This window comes from Eutrigla gurnardus (assembly GCF_963514095.1).
Source record: "Eutrigla gurnardus genome assembly, chromosome: 10".
Taxonomy (NCBI): Eukaryota; Metazoa; Chordata; class Actinopteri; order Perciformes; family Triglidae; genus Eutrigla; species Eutrigla gurnardus.
This window is the reverse complement of record NC_139924.1, coordinates 17775248-17797355: the sequence shown is the minus strand read 5'-3', so window position 1 is coordinate 17797355 and position 22108 is coordinate 17775248. Positions and strand designations below refer to the sequence as shown.

The 22108-nt window shown below is 41.8% G+C and overlaps 1 protein-coding gene across 3 annotated transcripts; it reads left to right on the top strand.

The window, feature by feature from the left end:
- Window positions 1–616: 616 nt before the first annotated feature.
- LOC311019346 (clathrin heavy chain 1-like) lies at window positions 617–22016 on the top strand. 3 transcript variants are annotated; one of them, XM_084018694.1, is made up of 34 exons: window positions 617–910; window positions 2370–2577; window positions 5362–5630; window positions 5821–5982; window positions 6182–6295; window positions 6742–6915; window positions 7927–8124; window positions 8471–8671; window positions 8777–8929; window positions 9165–9287; window positions 9607–9744; window positions 10012–10176; window positions 10281–10461; window positions 10681–10844; window positions 10977–11102; window positions 11340–11482; window positions 11560–11794; window positions 11909–12031; window positions 12187–12332; window positions 12603–12786; window positions 12965–13157; window positions 13346–13503; window positions 13623–13787; window positions 13967–14074; window positions 14597–14764; window positions 14864–15013; window positions 15124–15255; window positions 15355–15465; window positions 15645–15815; window positions 15964–16185; window positions 17299–17319; window positions 20013–20050; window positions 20160–20235; window positions 20339–22016. In XM_084018694.1, exons 1-33 carry the CDS (start codon window positions 869–871, stop codon window positions 20188–20190), a joined length of 4917 nt encoding a protein of 1638 aa, XP_083874820.1. In that variant the 5' UTR covers window positions 617–868; the 3' UTR covers window positions 20191–20235; window positions 20339–22016. The 3 variants fall into 3 exon arrangements, with proteins under 3 accessions (XP_083874820.1, XP_083874818.1, XP_083874819.1); XM_084018692.1 differs by lacking the exon at window positions 20013–20050; XM_084018693.1 differs by lacking the exons at window positions 17299–17319; window positions 20013–20050.
- Window positions 22017–22108: the final 92 nt, after the last annotated feature.

The window sequence follows — 22108 nt, the reverse complement described above, 5'->3', positions numbered from 1 at the left end:
TTTACATCCTGTTGTAAGAATTCCTTGAGTTTAGGTTAATTCTAATTTATTAACTATGGGCTATATTGCACAAACTGCCTTAGATCTGTTATGAAATGCATTAGATGAACTATTTCAGCTATGTGGTTTATGACTGGATTCTAGCTTTAAGTAATAAAGATTTGCTGACTGACTATAATATATCCAATCTATATAGATTTAAATGGCATGGTTTTAACTCAGTTTTGACGTTTGTTTGTATGTATTTTACAAACGAATATTTTCTCACAAGTGGTAACTAAAGCTTTTACAATATGCTGTTATGGATTTTTTTTTTTTTTTTTTTTTTTTCATGTGGTTTACACATTTCTAAAACGGAACTGACGTACACGGGCTGTTTATGACTTGCTTTTATGGATAAAAGATTACCATTTGAATAGCTTTTAAGAGGACGAACGTATAAATTGTATATTTTTTTCTTATATTGAAAAACTTAAAATCGATCATAACCATCCCCAACACAGGGCCAGTGTCCTTACAGAGCTCCCTTGATGTTTCCGGATTTGGAAGGCTCTCAGCCGTTTCCGCCGCCATTGCGGATTTTGGACTGAAGATCAGCCGTAGCCACTGCTGCCCATCGATGCAGTGCAGAAAGCACACACAGAAGGGGGACATATTTAACATTTTTACTGATACCAGATTCCGGAAACACGATTAGCAACACTGCATATTGCTTTTCAACAAGGTTTTTTTTTTTCGTTTCCACTGACTGGCTCCGACCTACACGTACAGTGAGGAGGTCGTAGCTAGCGCGGTGCTACTGCCTAGCTAGCTAGCTGTTAGCTGTACCGCTAGGATTTCAGGACTAGATAAACTCAAGGAAACCACCATGGCTCAAATCCTTCCCATCCGCTTCCAGGAGCACTTGCAGGTATGTGAACTAATTTGATGGATATATGGACATCAACACTGTCGTTATCTGTTTATTTCCGAGCTTAACGGTCGTTTGACAGCTTGCTAGCTGAGCTAGCGTAAAACGTCAATACCCGCAGCAAATGAATGACCTCCCCTCCCCCGTTTAGTCAGCAGCTACGCTAACAGCTAGCTTTTTAGGCTAGCAACTCTCATTCATTGCACTGATACCGTTTCCCACTCAACTCAATGCTAGCTGATGTTAATTGTTAACGATGACCAAGGGGAGAAACTAGTTCATATTCGAATTTTCTCCAGACCTTCAGTGACCAATTATTGCTCTATTGACCTATGCATGCTTACATTTAGGTTCGCAAATACCTATTAGATTAGCAGGCTGACCGTTGCAATTCATGTGTCGTGAGGGATGATGGAGTAACGTCATCTTATCGTAGCAGTCGGCCTGGCTTACGTCAAACGTTATCGCTTGGATGGCTGCTATATAATGTTATTGTCTTGCATTGTTGATCATGTGTCAAGTGATGTACTAAAGCCAGCTAGTAGCTGTGAATCCGTGATCGGCTACAGTAGGAGCCTATGGTACACAGGTTATGTCACGACAGGCCGTTTACACAGCCGAAGGGAGACTAACGCTTTTCTTTGGAGATTTCTACCTGTGAAATGTTATCCAGCTGACGGTTAAAACAGGTGGTCCACCAATTCTGTCAATCACGACATCGACATTTTCTCTCTCATAAATATATTATAATTGTCTAAAACTATGATTGGCTATGACCACAATGCACCATGCATGACCTTTTGCCTTGGGAAAATACACTCAGTTGACAGTTTATCAGATTTAAAGTTTTTTTTTTTTTTTTCGTGAGCCTACCCTCACTGATGGACAAGGTGGACAAAATAATGGAAACACATGTAAATGTGTAACACCAACATAATTCCTAAGTTTAAGATAGGTGTACCTAATAGGCTGGCAACTGAGTTTATTTTACATAGTCCAGAACAAGGGGGATTGCCCTTGAGGAGGAAACTGTATAACTACAACTCAATGCAGTTTGTAATGGCTATAACAACCGAGCCTCCATGTACCTCAAAGACCAATGTTGGAGAATTGTAAGAACCAGACTAGTAATAATAACTTCAAGTGCGTTTTATGTAATCCTAGGATTCTTTACGTTCAGAAAACAAGACTAGACATAGTCTTTCTGACGTGCTTGACTGGGATAAAAACCAACCTAGCTACTTGTTCCTTTAGGTTATGTTGGGCCAGGAATGTGCATAAGTTGTCTACTACTAATTAACTACTACAATTAACAAAACAAAACAAAATCTGCTATCTTTACATAAAGGACCACAATGTACATAATTATTGTAGTTTACTGTATCATCATTAACATTTCTTGTAAAAACTGTGTTGGCCGTGGGCTGCAACTAAAACAAGTTATGCATTCTTATCTCAGCTCCAGAACCTGGGAATCAACCCAGCCAACATCGGATTCAGCACTCTAACCATGGAGTCTGATAAGTTCATCTGTATAAGAGAGAAGGTGGGTGAGCAGGCCCAGGTCGTCATCATTGATATGGCCGATCCCAACAATCCTATCCGCAGGCCCATCTCTGCAGACAGTGCCATCATGAACCCTGCCAGCAAAGTTATTGCCCTTAAAGGTAAGCCATAGCTGTAGTGTATATCTACCACTTTGACACATTGCTTTATGTGCCACATAGAGAGGGGTGTGCTAGGTTTCTGGAAGCACATAGACTCCAAAGTAAACAGTTAAAGTTTTGGATGGTCACACACCTTGCTATGGTGCTTTCTAATACATTGGGTCATATGTTTAAATTTGGTTTGTGTTGTCAGTCAGTTATGTAGCTGTCACAGTCTGCTTTTCATTTTGATGTTCATATGTAGACCACCCCATTTCTGTTTGTCAAAAAAGGTTGAGAAACTAATGTCTAGATTAGAACATTTAAATATACAAGACACTGATATTTTAGGAAAGGTAGCTATGGTACTAGTGGTAGTAAAATGTCATGCTGTCATGAATGCTTTGTCTATTTTGCTTGTTTTTGCTCTTTTTTCATTTCCTACTGCTTTCTTATGTTTGCAGACGGTGAGTTGAATTTTACATATCATGAGTTGTCAAAGTGTAATCTTGTTTGCACTGTCTTGAAATGTTTGCACAGTCATTTTAATGAAGGCTTTGATTAAGAATCATAACAACACAAGCAAACATAGCAACATGAAGAGGGCAGCTTTAAGGACTATCTTTTTCTTTTGTGTGTGTGTTTGTCTTATTTGCTGTACATACATTTGTATTACAGCCGTCCATTTTCTGATGCACAGTTAAAGTAATGCACTTACTTGGAGGTGAAAAATCCTAAACAATGGGAAATTTAAAGACTGTGACATTTTGGCTAGTCTCAAATAGTAAATAGGTCATCATTTATATATATATATATACACACACACACACATACAAACAAACATAAATACAGACACTGCATTCCTACTGATTTGTAGATGATTGACTGGTACTTTGTTTTGTTTTTTTGGTGCTCTACTTCATTCAAGTATATGCTAATCTAATTTGTTCTGGATTTATTGTGATATGGTTTAGGTTATACATGCCTAATTTTGTTAGTCGATATAGAATTAGAAAATGTCCCACTTTGGCACCCCCAGTAGTATGACCATCACACTGTTGTATTAAGCAAAACAGAATAATGTCACAGGGAGATGTGCAGTTACTTATAATAAATACATTTTATTGTTATGTTTTTTCAATTAAATGGCAAGCCGAAATGCACCCTAACAGGTTTCCTTACCTGGATATATTCCAGCTTCCAGTAAGATAAAGAGAACGAGCCAGCAAGCAAGGGGGTTAAACTGAGTTCAAACATAACTTTATTTGGTTCTTATATGCGCATCATAATTCTGTGGTTTAGCATGCAGCTAGAGTTGTAACGTCGCGGACAATTTTGACGGCAGACCGCAGAAGTCAAAGTAAATGTGGTGCTTTCTTTTGTTTCCTTTACCTTTTGGCCTATATTGGACAATGCGGCTATCTGCACCTGCTGACCATTAACATTATGTCAAAGTTATTATTTATGTCACAGTAGACTTCAAAAACTGCTTTAGTATGTATGGAATAAGCTTTGGTTTAAGTGCATTATTTGTGCTCTAAACTAATTGTCGATTTTCACTTCACTACTTCTCACCGTATTTTATGTGGTATGGCTGTGTATTTTTCAGTAAACTATACATGCAGTATTACCAAAGCAGTTATTCAGAAATGTCACTGTACACATTGTCACTCATATGGTGTATTGTGGGGTTTATTTTTGTTGTGGCTTGCTTGGGCCTGATTGAATCAAAAATATGTCTTGGGCTCAAAGAATTGCTGTTTTCTCTCCAGTGAGACGAGAAAAAAAATGATATGGGTGTGAGTGCATCCTTCCCTTCATCACATCTGTTTGTGTGCTTTGTCGTCATCTTTTGCTAATCTGCATTCAGACACAACCCAAATTTTCACATCCCTCATTTTAGGATTACATTTCGATGTGAATCCCTTAAAAGCTATGGGGAGAGGAGGGGGGCTGGACCGCTGGGATGATGAAATTACACCCAGGAAGTCCAGTTTGAGTAATAGAGCCATGCATTTACAGGCTAATCAGAGATTAAAACACTGCACATCATTTTATATCATTTGAGACAAGATTTTATAATTTTAGGTAATTACACTGACAATAATTTTAGCAGCCATTGCAATGATCACAGGGTCAACAGTACCCTGTTCCCATTGCAAATTAATCTACCTGCACTCTGCAACTATGCAGATTTAGTCAAAGTAGTGCTTTGCTTTGTAACATTGTGGAAAAGTTGAGCAATGTACAACTTTTGTCACTCTCCCTCGCTGTGACAACACAGTGGTCTCATTGAAATGAATGAGGACTGCATTTTTTTTGATACAGCGCCAATGTCAGTCTTATTCCGTTTGAGTTTCTCAAATTAACAATCTAATTTATGGATGAGATTTCAGTTCACATTATCAAAAGAGGTTTGCCTATTCAGCCTTAACGGAATGGGTTTAATTTCCCAGTTTATCGCATCAGACCTAACTGAATGCAGATCCAACACTTGCTGCCCTTTTGTTGGTCTTGCATCTCGTTTTGACACTGATACTGGCTTTGTGTTTGGTCCTTTGGTGTTAATCAAACCAAACCCTAACTACCAACGTCTTTCCAGCAATTGGAAGTTGGTATGCTAAAGATGTATGTGAACTCCTAAAGTCTGCTGTGTTTTGTGTGTGGTAGCTTTAGTCACTAACTGATTTTGCTTTTCTGCTATTATTATTATTATTATTATTAAGAATGCTTGTGGGGGAGGGGGGGGCGTCACAGCATTTATCTGCGTCACTGTAAGTTAACCTCAGCTCTGGATATTTTCAGCGGCTAAGACCCTGCAGATCTTCAACATTGAGATGAAGAGCAAGATGAAGGCTCACACGATGACGGATGACGTGACCTTCTGGAAGTGGATCTCCCTCAACACCGTTGCCCTGGTTACAGACAATGCGGTCTATCATTGGAGCATGGAGGGTGATTCTCAGCCCATCAAAGTCTTTGACCGTCACTCCAGCCTGGCAGGCTGCCAGATCATCAACTATCGCACTGACGCCAAACAGAAGTGGTTGCTACTCATTGGCATTTCAGCACAGGTAAAAAACCCAAAATATAATTACTTGTATTTTTTGGTGATTAATTACCTGCAATATGGGCTGTAGTCTTGTTGAACGATGATACAGAGTTTTGTTCTCCATTTATAAAACAAACTCTGCAACCTGAAAGCATGAAAGATCATCTTATCAGAGATGCCTATAGCCTAACTTGTGGGATTTCTCACTTCAGCAAAACCGCGTTGTCGGAGCCATGCAGCTGTACTCCGTGGACAGGAAGGTGTCTCAGCCCATCGAGGGGCATGCTGCTGGTTTTGCACAGTTCAAGATGGAGGGCAACACTGAAGAGTCAACCCTGTTCTGCTTTGCTGTGCGAGGACAGGCAGGAGGAAAGGTACAGTTTACTGGCACTGCAAAGTCTCTGGCTCACAGCTGTAAAAAATAAAGGGATCACGAAAGACTCATTTGAATAGTCGAAATCATTAAGGGTCTGGAGCATGCAGAATCTAAATGAAATGTACTGCTTTTAAGTGACTTGCTCAAGGCCATTTTCACTGACGTCTCCTTTTCCCTCAATGTCTTTTTACTTCAAGCTGCATATCATTGAAGTGGGGACTCCGCCTACTGGAAACCAGCCATTTCCCAAGAAAGCTGTGGACGTTTTCTTTCCCCCAGAAGCCCAAAATGACTTTCCTGTTGCCATGCAGGTAAATTAAAATACGAGAACTGGTATATCTTTATATTCATAGAGTATGTACTTTTGACCTGCTTTTGTTTGTTCTCTTCACAAGATTCCCTCCTCCTATAGAGGGAAACAATACTCTCCACTGGTCATCACTGCCTTTAAGATTAAGATGTGGAGTAGCAGGAGGAAAAGATGGGGTGTTAAAAAACAAAATTAGACCCGGTGGTGCTTTTGCAGTGTCATTTTTTTGAAGCAGTAAGTGCTGTTAAAACATGAGGCTCGTATTCGTTGAAATTGCACCATTTGAAAAAAGCCATTCTGAACTCCCCCTCACTGTGTGACATCAGACTGGGCCCTGGCAATACTTAATAAGCCTTGGTTTCAATGTCTTGCTGAAGGGCATTTTGATAATGATCTTTTTGCCAATCATTTAGACATGCTAATCAGATTGTCTTTCTGTAACTCTAGATCAGTTCCAAGCAAGATGTCGTCTTTCTCATCACCAAATATGGCTACATCCACTTGTATGACCTGGAGACTGGAACTTGTATCTACATGAACAGGATCAGCGGAGAGACCATTTTCGTCACTGCCCCCCATGAGCCAACTGCGGGTATCATTGGAGTCAATAGGAAAGGACAGGTACTCTAACGTGCACAATCTGGCCCTCCATTTATCCATTTGTGTTGAGATTCAGTTCCCATTAGTGCAATGTTGTTTCTTGAGAGCAGCGATATTAATAACGACAAAGTCATACACTCAATAATTTCTCACTGGAAGCAAATTTTTATGAAAATAGTAGAGGATGAGAGATTATAGATTGAAATATCACTTTTCTACATAATTGCTTGTTGAACAGGTGTATTGATAAAGTATTGGCGTTTCTACTCGTGACTGTTATAGTGCACTTACAAGCGTAGTTGTTGTAGTTATTTCAGTTAACCTGAATGGCTGTCTCTCTGCTCTGCTGGTCACTAACTTCGCTCCGTGTGTGTTTATAGTTGGAGGAGCTAAGCCCCAAAACGTACCGATACAAGAACCATTAACATGGGAGATTATACTCCAGTAATACTCTGGTCTTTAATAATTGAGTACTTTTTGCTGCCCATCTAACACCGGAGTTCAGTGCCCACCCCTGTTGGCGATTCAATTTTGTCAGCATGGGTCCTTGGGTGTTGTCTTGTGACCTTGACTGAGGAAATCTCTGAAAATAACAGACTGTAGTAGCATCTTGGGTGTCAGGCAGCATGTGACAGTCACAGCAGGAGGGCTAAGCTTGGCCAAGCAGGCGACACAATCTAATCCTGTTATTTCTCCTGGCTTACCTTCAGATCTACCGTGTTAAGCTCAGTGCATTGCGTGCAAACGCATATACACACAAAATGTAACACTACACGTGTCAATTCCTCTGTGTAATTTAGGAATGTGAAAAGTGTATGTGTTGGGGTGTATTTAATCTATTTTTGCATACAGATGGTACGTACTGTATGGGTTTTTATTGTTGCTGTAGTGGTAATTGTTTTTGTTTTTTTAACGTACTGAGGGATAAAATATACAAAAATGTTATGAGAACCCTGCATTGTTTTTAAAACTCATCCATTGGATATCTTATCTTCTGTACGCAAAATAAATCATGCAAATGTGCTTTCCCAGGTGTTGTCGGTGTGCGTGGAGGAGGAAAACATAATTCCCTACATCACCAATGTGCTACAGAATCCAGACCTGGCTCTCCGCATGGCTGTTCGCAACAACCTTGCTGGGGCCGAGGAACTGTTTGCCCGCAAGTTCAACACCCTCTTTGCAGCAGGGAATTACTCAGAAGCTGCCAAGGTGGCGGCCAATGCACCCAAGGTACTGCCAGTGTGTCATTGTTCACAGTTCAGTTAATACAAGCTCAGACTGTTGAGCTTAAGCAGATTTCTGGAGCTCAGTATGCCATTAAACACAGTTTTATGTAATACAAGTGTCTATTTGTGTATGAAAATAGTTTAAAAGCAATTTGACAGATTATGTAGGGATGCAATCTTTCAATGTTTCTACATTTTCTAAAAGGGATACACTAATTCACTAATGTGCACCTAACGTAACTGTATACCACCATTTTTTTGTACTATGCTCAATGGTGACTTTTCCCACTGTCCCTCTTCCCACTGGCACTTAATTGCACCTGGATTGTCTATCCATCTGTCTTTCCCAGGGTATCCTGCGGACGCCAGACACCATCCGTCGGTTCCAGAGTGTCCCGGCCCAACCAGGCCAGACGTCTCCCTTGCTCCAGTACTTTGGCATCTTGCTGGACCAAGGTCAACTTAATAAATTTGAGTCTCTGGAGCTGTGCAGGCCTGTCCTTCAACAGGGTCGCAAGCAACTACTAGAGAAATGGTTGAAAGAGGACAAGGTATGTGTCTTAGGATTTTTATTTTTTACCAATCACGTCATGAAAAAATGACATAGATATGAATAACCACATTAAATGGCTGTGTGTGTGTATTTGTGCTTACAGCTGGAGTGCTCTGAGGAACTTGGAGACTTGGTGAAGTCTGTAGATCCTACACTTGCCCTCAGTGTCTACCTCAGAGCCAACGTCCCCAATAAGGTCATTCAGTGCTTTGCAGAGACTGGACAGTTCCAGAAGATTGTCCTCTATGCCAAGAAGGTTTGTGACCATGCCTGAATTTGTTTATTACAAGTTTTTCTGTTAAAATATTAGACTATTGTGGTTCAGAGAAGAGAGAGTGATCCTCCTAAAGAACAATTTTGGTACATTGTAAACTGTGTTCCACTGTTGTCTTAATATTTCTGTGTTTTATATGGTTCTATCATGGCTATGGCACACCTCTATCTATCTATATATATATATATGGCTGCTTAAAGATCCGTTGTCCCTGTAGGTGGGCTACACTCCAGACTGGATCTTCTTGCTAAGGAACGTAATGCGGATCAGTCCAGAGCAGGGCCTTCAGTTCTCCCAGATGCTGGTTCAGGATGAAGAGCCACTTGCAGACATTACACAGGTAAAACATCTTTACCAAAATATCAAATGGGTTTCATTACGTCAGATGGTTTTCACCAGGAGGTTTCCGTGGTTCACAGTTGTAGTTTCTATGAAATTGTTGCATTTGCCCTGCCTTTGGGTAGTGGTGAACTAAAGCTCGAACGAGTTACCTGAGCTTGTGACTTGTGACAGGGAAATTGCCAATCCAGTAACATTATTATGCAATGGCTACTTCTTGGCACCCACCAAGCATACAATAAATTGAAGGAAGCTGTTATTTGATTAAAAGAAACCCCAAACATAACATCCTTGATGATTATTCTCTTTTGTGTTTTCAGATTGTTGATGTGTTCATGGAGTACAACCTGATCCAGCAGTGCACATCCTTCCTCCTAGATGCCCTGAAGAATAACAGACCCATGGAGGGACCACTGCAGACACGCCTGCTGGAAATGAATTTGGTGCACGCACCACAGGTACATAAATCATCTGATCGAGAATTGGAACATCACTGTTTAGTTTGGCTGTGCACATGCCAAAATTAACATTATTGCAAACTTGTTAAGTTACAAATTCATAATTGTAAGTTTTTTGTACTCATGCCTTTAAGAAACTGATTCTTCATAAAAAGTGTCTCACTATGTTTCCTTTTACCAAAAAGCGAATTTCCCTGTGCCTATTTGCAAAGTTAACTGTTAACAAAGCTTCATGAAATGCCTTTTTCCCTGTGGCATGTCTTGCAGGTTGCAGACGCCATCCTGGGCAATCAGATGTTCACCCACTATGATCGTGCTCATGTGGCACAGCTGTGTGAGAAGGCTGGTCTCCTGCAGAGGGCGCTGGAGCATTATACTGACCTGTATGATATCAAGCGTGCTGTGGTGCACACACACCTCCTCAACCCAGAGGTACCAACCCCAGGACCACAAGAAAATACCAACAAAAATATCACATAATCCTGTATATAATATTTTATTTTGTATTGCTAATTGTTTTCTCCTCGTCTCTGCAGTGGTTGGTGAATTTCTTTGGCTCCTTGTCAGTGGAGGACTCTCTGGAGTGTCTGAGGGCCATGCTGTCTGCAAACATCCGCCAGAACCTGCAGATCTGTGTCCAGGTGGCCTCCAAGTACCATGAGCAGCTCAGTACTCAGTCCCTCACCGAACTTTTTGAGTCATTCAAGAGCTTTGAAGGTAAGAATCCCGGCTCCAGTTCTGCATGTCGAAATGTCCTTGGGCACTTGAACCCATCAGCTGTGCCATCGTCCTATGAATGTGTATATGAATAGCTGATAGCTGCAGGCTCCTCTGCCATCAGTGTATGAATATGTGTGTGAATGGGTAAAAGTGACTGCACTATATAAATACAGGTCCATTTACCATTTGATTTCCTCCCTTATTTTGTCTTTTCAGGGTTGTTCTACTTCTTGGGTTCTATTGTGAACTTCAGCCAGGATCCAGAGGTCCACTTCAAGTATATCCAGGCCGCCTGCAAGACAGGCCAGATCAAAGAGGTGGAGAGAATCTGTCGAGAAAGTAACTGCTACGACCCCGAACGTGTGAAGAACTTCCTAAAGGTCAGAAATTGACCAGTGCAGAATAAACATTTTAATAATAATAATAATAAACTTTGTCACTAGTCCAAAATATCATTCAACAAAGCTGAAATTTGTTCGCCAATACAATGTTTTAAATGTATATTTCCACAGGAAGCCAAGCTGACTGACCAGCTGCCTTTGATCATTGTGTGTGACCGCTTTGATTTTGTCCACGATCTGGTCCTGTACCTGTACCGCAACAGCCTGCAGAAATACATTGAGATCTACGTGCAGAAGGTACATTACTACCTCTTAGCTTGGTGGAAATAGTTAAAAGTACCATTTAACTTAAGCTACATTAAACAGGTTTTGCTTAGTCTGCCATGTGTGAAAACCCTTGTTTCCTCTCTCCCCAACCATGTATGCTTTATAGGTGTTATACTGTCTTATTGGACTGCCTCACTCAACTTGAAATGAACTATTATTGTGAATTTGTCCTTGAAAATATAGTAACTTAATAATATTTTATTCCAGGTGAACCCCAGCCGTCTGCCAGTAGTCATTGGAGGGTTACTGGATGTGGACTGTGCTGAGGATGTGATTAAGAACCTGATCTTGGTGGTGAGAGGGCAGTTCTCCACAGATGAGCTGGTGGCTGAAGTGGAGAAAAGAAATCGGTAAGAAGAAGAGGAACTTTTTTCTCTTCAAACCTGGCTAGGGTGCTGTGAAATCCTTACTATGCATCTTTCTCCAGACTGAAGCTGCTGCTGCCTTGGTTAGAGGCTCGTATTCATGAAGGTTGTGAGGAGCCTGCTACCCACAACGCCCTGGCCAAGATCTACATCGACAGCAACAACAACCCTGAGCGCTTCTTGAGGGAGAACCCCTTCTATGACAGCCGTGTGGTGGGCAAGTACTGTGAGAAAAGAGACCCCCACCTGGCCTGTGTGGCCTATGAAAGAGGACAGTGTGACCAGGAATTGATTCATGTGAGTTTACACTGAAATCAGATTTTAGTTAAAGGCAACAATAATATTTGAGTTATGACCATTGTGCTGTAACTGTGCTAATTCATCTGTGTGTATTTGTATATTGTACTTAAGGTGTGCAATGAGAACTCGCTGTTCAAGAGTCTGTCCCGCTACCTTGTACGTCGCAAGAACCCAGAGCTGTGGGCAAGTGTTCTGCTGGAGACCAACAATTATAGAAGACCACTCATCGACCAGGTCCGACCCCTTGGCGTCTCTTGATTCTGAATTATGCCACTTAATTAATTAATTTGAATTGTTAATGCAAAAAGCTGCTGGCATTTCAGACTTGGTTTTCATATCTGTAGAAAATATGAACCTACAGTAAAGTCTGTTGTCCCTCTCTGCTGCAGGTTGTCCAGACAGCCTTGTCTGAGACCCAGGATCCAGAGGAAGTGTCTGTCACAGTCAAGGCCTTCATGACAGCTGACCTTCCCAATGAGCTCATCGAGCTTCTGGAGAAGATTGTCCTTGATAACTCTGTCTTTAGCGAGCACAGGTGAGAGAGCCTTGATGTTACCTGTAATATTCCAAATGTTTTTGGCCTGCTGCATTCTTGTGATTCTGTAAGATGCAGCCACAATCTACAAAAAAAAAATATTTGTAAAACAATAAGCAGCCAGTCTCATGAGACTATATTTTTTTGTACAAGCTTCTTCAGTCATGATAATACTAAAAAAACACTCAAATAAAAATAGCCTTTTGCTTTTTTTGTTTAGACATACAGAAAATAAGAACCTCACTCAGACCATCCTTTTGTTGTTTTCAGAAACCTCCAAAATCTGCTCATCCTGACGGCCATTAAAGCTGATCGGACACGTGTTATGGAGTACATCAACCGTCTGGACAACTACGATGCCCCCGACATTGCAAACATTGCCATCAGCAATGAGCTGTTTGAGGAGGCCTTCGCTATTTTCAGAAAATTTGATGTCAACACCTCTGCTGTACAGGTTAGTAGATTGCGTGTTGAAAAACTTGAGACACAAACCCAAATACCTTTATACTCTCTGTACATTTCAAATCTGGGTATTTTATTCACACATGACCATAATCCTGGCGACAATGGCAACCAGAACGAGTTATAGAGCATGACGTAACGTTATCCCAATGTTGTCTCATTTTGTCCAGGTTCTGATTGAGCACATTGGTAACCTGGACAGAGCTTATGAGTTTGCGGAGCGTTGCAATGAGCCACCAGTGTGGAGTCAGCTGGCAAAGGCCCAGCTTCAGAAGGGCCTGGTCAAAGAAGCCATTGACTCTTACATCAAAGCTGATGACCCTTCTGCTTACATGGAGGTGGGACAAGCTGCAGCCCAAAGTGGTAAGATGAACTTTGCCCATCGTATTAGCTCATTTGGTGCTCGGATCTGAAAAAGTTTGGATAAATGTTAAAGTCAGTGTGATTTATCGTAACATTTTTAATTTAAAGAAGACAATTTGATAGTGTTTTGGTAGTTATACAGTTAATTGATGAGCTTCTGAAAGTGATGAGTTGATTGTTGGTTGTAGGAAATTGGGAGGACCTGGTGAAATTTCTGCAGATGGCCCGTAAGAAGGCCCGTGAGTCGTACGTTGAAACAGAGTTGATCTTTGCCCTGGCCAAGACCAATCGCCTGGCTGAGCTGGAAGAGTTCATCAACGGACCCAATAATGCTCACATTCAGCAAGTAGGTCCTGGGAGGCATACAGCTCACGCTCGCATACACAGTTTTTACCTCTTAATTCACGTTTATCTGTTGCTACTTTGCTGATCTTGCTTTTTTTTTTTCATTCCATTTTTCTTCAGGTGGGTGACCGTTGCTATGACGACAAGATGTACGATGCAGCCAAACTGCTTTACAACAACGTGTCCAACTTTGGCCGGTTGGCCTCCACTCTGGTGCACCTGGGAGAGTACCAAGCAGCTGTGGACGGAGCACGCAAGGCCAACAGCACTCGCACCTGGAAAGAGGTGACGGATGACCTGACAGTTTCAACTCTTTGAACTCTCTAAGAGTAAAGGTTCAGATGCTGCACTTTGCAGTCTGTAATTGCAGTTCAAACATAACACTAAGCCTTCATAAACTGATAGTAAAAAAAAAACAATACTGTCCACTTGCCTACACATTCTTTGATTTGATTTTCTTCCAGGTGTGTTTTGCGTGTGTGGATGGGAAAGAGTTCCGTCTTGCCCAAATGTGTGGCCTACATATCGTGGTCCATGCCGATGAACTTGAGGAACTCATCAACTACTACCAGGTAACGGGGGTAACTGGGGCCAGTGTAAAACTCACCTGCTACACTTATCTTGAATGTTGAGTAACTGCTGAGCACATATACTATCTGGAATCACAGGACAGTAGGGTTTTAGGTTGCCCTCGTCTTGAACTTAAATACCAAATTTCCAAGCTTAAGGATGGCATTTATTTATGTTGAACCTTCATGGCAGTAAATCTGAGTTTTTTTGGTGCTTATTCAACAGAACCTGCCTTTTTTTTTGGCTAAAATGTGGCTCGTAAATTTAACCCAACTCCACAGTGCAGATTAGTAACCAATATAGTGTGGGCAAGCATGCACTAAAAGGCACGCCAGGCAGTCCCTGACTATGTAAACACAGCACAGAGAAGCTTGAATTACAACACACACAGAGGGAGAGTGACTTAATTCTCTGCTCAGGTCAACATTACTCCACTATATCATTGGTTTTGCAGTGTTTATTTTTTTTTGTATACTGTTTAAAGGGTTATGGTTAGTGTCATTAAGTCCGTCTGTACCCTCCAGGACCGCGGCTACTTTGAAGAGCTGATCACCATGTTGGAAGCTGCCCTGGGACTGGAGCGTGCTCACATGGGAATGTTCACCGAGTTGGCCATCCTCTACTCCAAATTCAAACCCCAGAAGATGAGGGAGCACCTGGAGCTCTTCTGGTCCCGCGTCAACATTCCAAAGGTAGGCGAAGGGGAACAGCTTCAAACAAAGCGTGATTTATAATCCTCTTCAAACCGTAAACATGTAACATACCCTGATACCGGTTTGTGTGTGTATCAGGTTCTCAGGGCAGCAGAGCAAGCCCACCTCTGGGGGGAGCTGGTGTTCCTCTACGACAAGTACGAGGAGTACGACAACGCCATCATCACCATGATGAACCACCCAGCTGATGCCTGGAAGGAGGGCCAGTTCAAAGACATTGTCACCAAGGTAAAAAAAAAAAACTTGTACTATTATTTTGATTATTAATCATTGATTAGTGTCTGAGCTGCCATGCTGTTGTAGATCTTCAACCAGAGTATGTGTGTTTTTCATTGCAGGTGGCCAATGTGGAGTTGTATTACAAGGCCGTCCAGTTCTATCTGGAGTTCAAACCATTGCTACTGAACGACCTGCTAATCGTCCTCTCTCCAAGACTGGACCACTCGCGCGCTGTCAACTTCTTCAGCAAGGTCCTGGGCCATTATTGCTTTTTCTAAACAATTCTCAAACAAAAGCTGTTACATGAAAATGGACATAGATGATTTATTTTTTCCTGATTCTTTGTTTAGGTGAAACAGCTGCCTCTAGTTAAACCTTACCTCAGGTCTGTCCAGAATCACAACAACAAGTCAGTAAATGAGGCACTCAACAACCTCTTCATCATTGAGGAAGACTATGCGGTATGATATTTTGATAGTCTTATAATGTGTTTACATGTTTTAATGTTTTGCTGTGGTGTGAAAATGATACTTCCAGCATGGCACACGATAAGTTGCAGTTTAGTTTTCAAATGTTTTCACCTACAGTCGCATTTTTAGTTGCATGTCATAATCCCCTCTCTCTCTCTCTCTTAAATTAGGCACTCCGTGCTTCCATCGACGCCTATGACAACTTTGACAACATCTCACTGGCCCAGGGCCTGGAGAAGCATGAGTTGATTGAGTTTAGGAGGATTGCAGCTTACCTTTTCAAGGGCAACAACCGCTGGAAACAGAGTGTCGAGCTCTGCAAGAAGGACAAGCTATACAAGGTGCATGGCCACTAAAACAAAAAAATGATTTTCAGTATATACTCCAGTTCTTCCAAGTAATATCAATCACAGTATCACAAATGTAAAAAGGCAGAGGTGGTTCCCCAAGTCAGTTTATTAAACTGTCATTGTGCTTAATTTTCTGCAGGATGCCATGCAATACGCATCCGAGTCCAAAGACATCGAGCTAGCAGAGGAGCTCCTTGCTTGGTTCCTGAATGAAGACAAGAAGGAGTGTTTTGCAGCCTGCCTATTCACTTGCTACGACTTGCTGCGGCCCGACGTGGTGCTGGAGACCGCCTGGCGACACAACATCATGGACTTCTCCATGCCGTACTTCATCCAGGTCATGAGGGAGTACCTCTCTAAGGTGGGTTAGCCAGAGGTAAAACAGTGTGTGACAAAGGTTGGTGGATTTGTGAGAAGGTCTCTTAAAAGGGAGAAAAATATGTTGTGTCTTGTTGTTCATTAATTAGAAGATATATGGGCAAGATTACCACATGAATCACATGTAGGTTATCTTGACTATGTTTTGTTTTTTCTCCTGCTGGCAATGTTGTTAATACTTGTGAAATAGTATTTGCATACCTATCTGTGGAGACATACATCTCTGTCAGACCTGCTCAGATGTGTGTACCACAGAATTAAATTAAATATTCAAACTTTCCACCTTAAAAAAGGACCAGCCACTGCCTTAAATGTGTTTGCAAATACTATTCAACTATAAGCAGTGTCACACAGTTTCCCACAGCCAGTATCGAAGATAAAGCCCCCAGTACTGCCTATTCTTTCCTCCATTCATGCTCGTCTTCCTACGCTTCTGTCAGTCACGTGTCATCACTGGTGTTTTTTCTTTTCATTTGGGTTTCCATCCATTCAAGCTACTTTTCCATACAAATGTGTTCCAGAGGAGATTCATAACTGCTTTGTTGCTCGTCCTACCATTTATCACTGTGACATGGTATTTAAAAAAAAAAAAGTGCCACCTATTGCTTTCATAACAGACAGCAGACCTGAGTGAGTAAAAAAATTGCTGCATTTACTTGCAAAACTTGAAATGCCAAGTTGGTGAATTGTATTATATCAAAATATTTCAGTTCATCAAATAAGCTGTTAGTTAAACCAACATCTTGGAGTTAGTTTTTTTTTTGTGCTGAATACGTTTTGGTGCTTTTTGTGGAAAACCCCACCAATTGTTTACTTAAAACAAATAACAAATACATTATTTTCTTACATCTTTGCATTTAGTACATCTTGTTTACACTTATTGTCAGCCATATTGGTAAGCGTGTTTTAAACTTCTTTTTTTTTCCACACAAAAGCAGCAAAGGTACCATTCACAATACCCGAGTGATCTCAAGTCTGCATTTGTATCAAAAGTGGCATTATTACCCACATCTTTCTCTGTCAATTTCTATTTTGGGAGCTTTCCATTTGTTTTTTTTTGTCCTCCTTAAGTTGCCTCTCTGAATTTCCTTTCCAGGTTGATGCGATAAAGGAAAAGGTGAAAGTCGAATCCATTTTCTAATCATTCTTTTTGACCCCTCTCCCCTGTCCTGTAGCCTGTAGTTTGGAGGAGTGCAAATTAGCAGAAACTGCATGACCCCTCTCCCCCCCCCTCCCCCATGTCACTCTGCTGCTTCTGATTATAAACCACACATCTCCACTAGACCACCTAGCAACCCATGAGACTCCAGAGCGGGACTTTTCACGCCGTCCCTCAGGGCTCAGCTAGGTTTGCTGGTGTCAGTGATTGCTCTGGATCAAACATTTACAAAATGGGCACAAAATGCACAGCAAGAGGAGGTGGGACAATCTGTTCACCAATGTGTGTTTGAGAGCAGTGTAAACATTTGTTTGGCATTTTGCTGATATGTGCCCCAGACTTGCTCACACTTGTCAATACATTGAGCATTAGCTCTAAAGCTAGCCAGCATAGGCTCAGGATCAATATTATATAATTTTCATTTGCAGAATAGCAAATAAATTAATTGTATAAACTAACTAACAGCAGTTAAACGCTGGGAGAAATCCTCACTTCAGCTTTCAAGTTGAAATTGTGACTTAGAGCTTTTTTATCTGCTGCTCACGACACCATGAGAATAGCGAGAGTGAACTAAATCACCAAACTGCAAGACGGAAAACTCAAGCAATTAGCTGATCGATAGATAGATGGATAGATAGATGCAGAGGGGGACAGCAGGGTTCAGTAATGAATCTCTGTGCCCCGTCACAAGCTTTCTCCTCACACACTGAGCCATCCACTTGAGCATGCCCATCAGCTGTCCTCAGGCGTCGGTGAAGAGTCCCCTCTGGATGACAACCTCGCCTGCTGTGGTTGGGTCCTTTTCTCAACAGACTTGTAGATAAATGGTAATGTTAAACTGCCCTGTAGCACCACTCGGCTGCAGTCTGCTGTGAGCCATCATCCCGACTTGGTTCAGGATCATTTCAGGAAGCATGCATTTTCACTCTGTAGACATTGTTATGGGAGTATTAAGGCATTTGCCATTAATAATATATTTGTATCTGTATTTGAACGGTGGCGCACTTGCAATGGCTGCAACAAAATATAAGATTTGATTTCAGTATGGAAGAACCAGTGAGGCATTATTTTAAAGAAATTACCATTCTATGAGAGACCTCTCACATTATTATTACTACATATTACTTTCTTCCAGGTTTGTCTGTACTACTGAATTTATATCGGTGCCAAAGAAAAACACTATAAATCATTTGCATTTATTTTTATTCTTTGCAACTGTACAGTGTGGTCCATTCAAGAAAAAAATAGCTTGAGTTCATGAGCAAAATAATCCGTTTGGGTGTGTTCTTCAGGGGGAAATACATGTAGAGCCACAAGCATGCCCTCCCTTAGCCATAGCATTAGCCTTGGCAGCATTCAGGTCAGGCTAGGAGACATTGTTGTTGGCTGTGCCTGCTTCTGGAAACCTTGAAACTGGCTGTACAAAACCATCCCTTCCACGCTCTTTCACACTCCCTCCACTATGCTCTCCGCTTCTCTGTCTTTCTGTCTGTCTCATGCACTCTTCAAGAGGTGAATAACTCGACTGCCGCTTCAGCATGTCTCTCAAACCTTCTCTTCTGAAACAAAACAAAAGCCTGTCTTCTCTCGAACCAGACTGCTTAACCAGATTGACTGACTAGCATTAAACCAGACAGTATGTAGAGAACTGAACCCAAACCCAGAGGAAAGCTATTCCGTTGCATCAGTTAGCATTGTCCTTCTGATTTTATCCTCATTTAAGCTGCGCACTGTCCTAGCTGAGGCTCGTATCTGAAGCTTTTTGCTGGCTGCTTAGCTCCTTGACTTTTTAGCTCTATCTCTAGTCCTTTCCCTGTCATTGTCTCCCTCTGAGCTGCTTAGCAAATACTAAAACTCAAAGGAAACCAGGCAGGTTTTAGCTGATTCTCAAGGCTGCTACGTGCTTCTTGTAGCTGTAGACTCTTAAATGGCGACTGCGTGTGATTCAGTGCATTTTCAAATAAATACACACCGATATCAGTTCATGTTTATTCCTGTTACCCCAACGTAGACTACAGAAGGAGGAATGAACCTTTCCATCCCATGATCATTGAAGAATGAGTGAGTTGTGCAATAATGTTTGTGGACGGCGCTGACAAGTCTACAAACAAAATGTGTTTCAGCCTGAAGCTTTACTTTTGATTATTTTATTGGTAAAGGCATCTTTAGCGTTCAGACTTTCAGAATTAAGTATTCACCTCTGTTATAGTTACAGATTAAAATGTACTGTAATTATTACTGACAGAAATGCCAAATCCGGATTGCTATTGAAGGGTAATCACGCTGTGTCCACAAACCTTAAAGCAAAAATGCACAGATATTCTGCTACGAGGTCTGTTGAGGGTTTGGTTCTCTACATACGCTACATTTCCAACGTGTGAGAGTAGATGATTTGGGTGGCTGGATGGTGGGACCATTATTGCCTAGTAGTTGTTTGTCTCTGCCCCCCTCCCTCCCAATCCCTTATACTGTCCACAAATAAGTGGATGCCCATCTGACAGATGTAGCCAAGCTTGATAGAGTAGCCAGTAGCTCTCTAGTTGTAGTTACTCCTTTTGCCTCATAGAGGGCCTCCCAGCACATTTGCAAAGGCCTGCCCCCTGCAGCCTGTTCTTATTTAAATCTGGACTGTATTCGTCTTCGCCTGTCAGGAATGGTCCCATCCGTCAGCCAGTGAAATACCCCAGAGGTCAGTTTTTACAAACCTGACGTCTCTCTCCCCTTGCCCCCTTCAAGAGCCCAGACGGCCACGATGTCACTTAAGTCTGACGCCTTCACTGTTGTTGTGTTTTCCACAGGTTGACAAACTCGAAGCCTCCGAGTCTCTGAGGAAACAGGAGGAGCAGGCTACTGAGTCTCAACCCATTGTTTACGGTAAAAAATAAAACAACAACAAAAACTGCTGTAAAGGAAACAGAACATTATATTGACGATGGGAGCACAGCCGCGCTCTTAACGACTGATGTTTCTGTTGCAGGCACACCGCAGCTCATGCTCACAGCAGGGCCCAACGTGGCCGTGCCTCCTCAGCAGCCCTATGGTTACGGCTACACAGCGGCGCCAGGCTACGGCCAGCCCCCGCAGCCCAGCTTCGGTTACGGCATGTGAACAAGCTAACACTCCCAACACAACTTGACCCAAGACCATCCCTCCATCTGTCCTTCTCTCTTTGTGTTCCTCACCAGCTTCCTATGGTCTTCTACTCACAACCGGGGGCCACAAGCAAGCAACAGCCCACTCTCTCATTTTGAGTACTATTTTTTTATTACGTTGTCCCGTTACAAGAGAAAACATTTAACTGCGTTGAAGGACTTTTATTTGTATCGTTTGAAAAGAAATTGGACCACATGTTTGTTTGTTTTTTTTCACATTCCATATTTATGACTACTTATTTAGAGTATTATTTGCGTTCGTTATTGTCATGTTGTCGTCTTTTTTTTAATTTGTTTATGGTTTGTGCAGACGTGGACTTGCTAAAGCTCAGCAACGAACCTTTGAAGTAGGTGGAGGAGCATTGGATTTTGCACTTGTGAAGAAATTAATGTAGAGAAGCTCTTACTTTTGATGTACTGAACATGTGAACGGCTTACATTGTCTCGTTTGTCTGTATAATGCATTTCATCATTGTATATTCTGAGGAGAAAAAAAAAGGTTACATATAATATTTGAACATATATTGCCATTTCAATGGCTATAGCTAGTAACACTAAGTAATGATAGTATATTCTGCAAAGGCGTGTAGCTTTATGGAGTTTTAAATGCATACAGATGTATGTCACTGTGTGTGTGTGTGTGTGAGTGCGGATGTGTGTGTGTGTGCGTGTGTGTGTGTGTGTGAGTGTGACCTGATGGTCTAAATAAGAATTTTAACCCCCCCCCTCTCAGTCTGTACTGGGCTGTCTGATCCATCCTCCTAGATGTTAGCTTCATTGGCTCCATGTATTTAGGTGACCTCTTGTGCCGTGTACAGTGCTTATGTGAGACTGTATCTGTGTATGTGCAAGGACGGGACCACGCCCCCCACCCCATCCCCCCCGGGCCCCTTAACCGTACTGTGTGTGCGTATATTACTCGGAGGCCTCCTCGCGCCGAGGTTTCCGTGTATGACAGGTGTTGTAGAGTTTCCCTCGGTCACCATTACCTTTTGTTTTGTTTTGGTTTTTTTTGCGTGTACAGATGTGAACATGGAAGAATTGAAAACTTTTAGATGGATTTCCCCCAGCCATCTGTCCTCCGTCCACCCTCCTGTCCGATATCCTCCTCCTGTTGACGCTTCGTAGTGAGAACAAACAAGGAGGCAGAAGACAACAGGCTGGTGGAACCTTTTGGTGTCCTAATGACAGCGTGATTAGATCCATAAACACTCCTGTAGGTTGTGTGTTTTTAGATGGTTACGATAAAGAAATTAGGCCTCAGTACATCCAGTTCTTTGTCAAGAACGGTCTGAAATAAGCCTGTATTTACCTTGATGTACTTAACTTCCTTACATGCTTTAAGCTGTGTGTATGTGTGTGTGTGTAACGTGTCATCCTAACCCTCAGTTGAATTCCTTTCTGTTGTCATGCATATTAATAATAAAGGGGATATCTGTCATTGATAAGTGAAAGAATATGACTCAACTGAAAGGGAAATAGACTAAATAAAAAACTAAAAATGGTACCCAGTCCCCTGTGGAGTCGGTCTGTGAGAGAGGACATAGCTATTAAATGTGAGCACCAATTAGGCCTATAAAGACATAAAAGCTCAA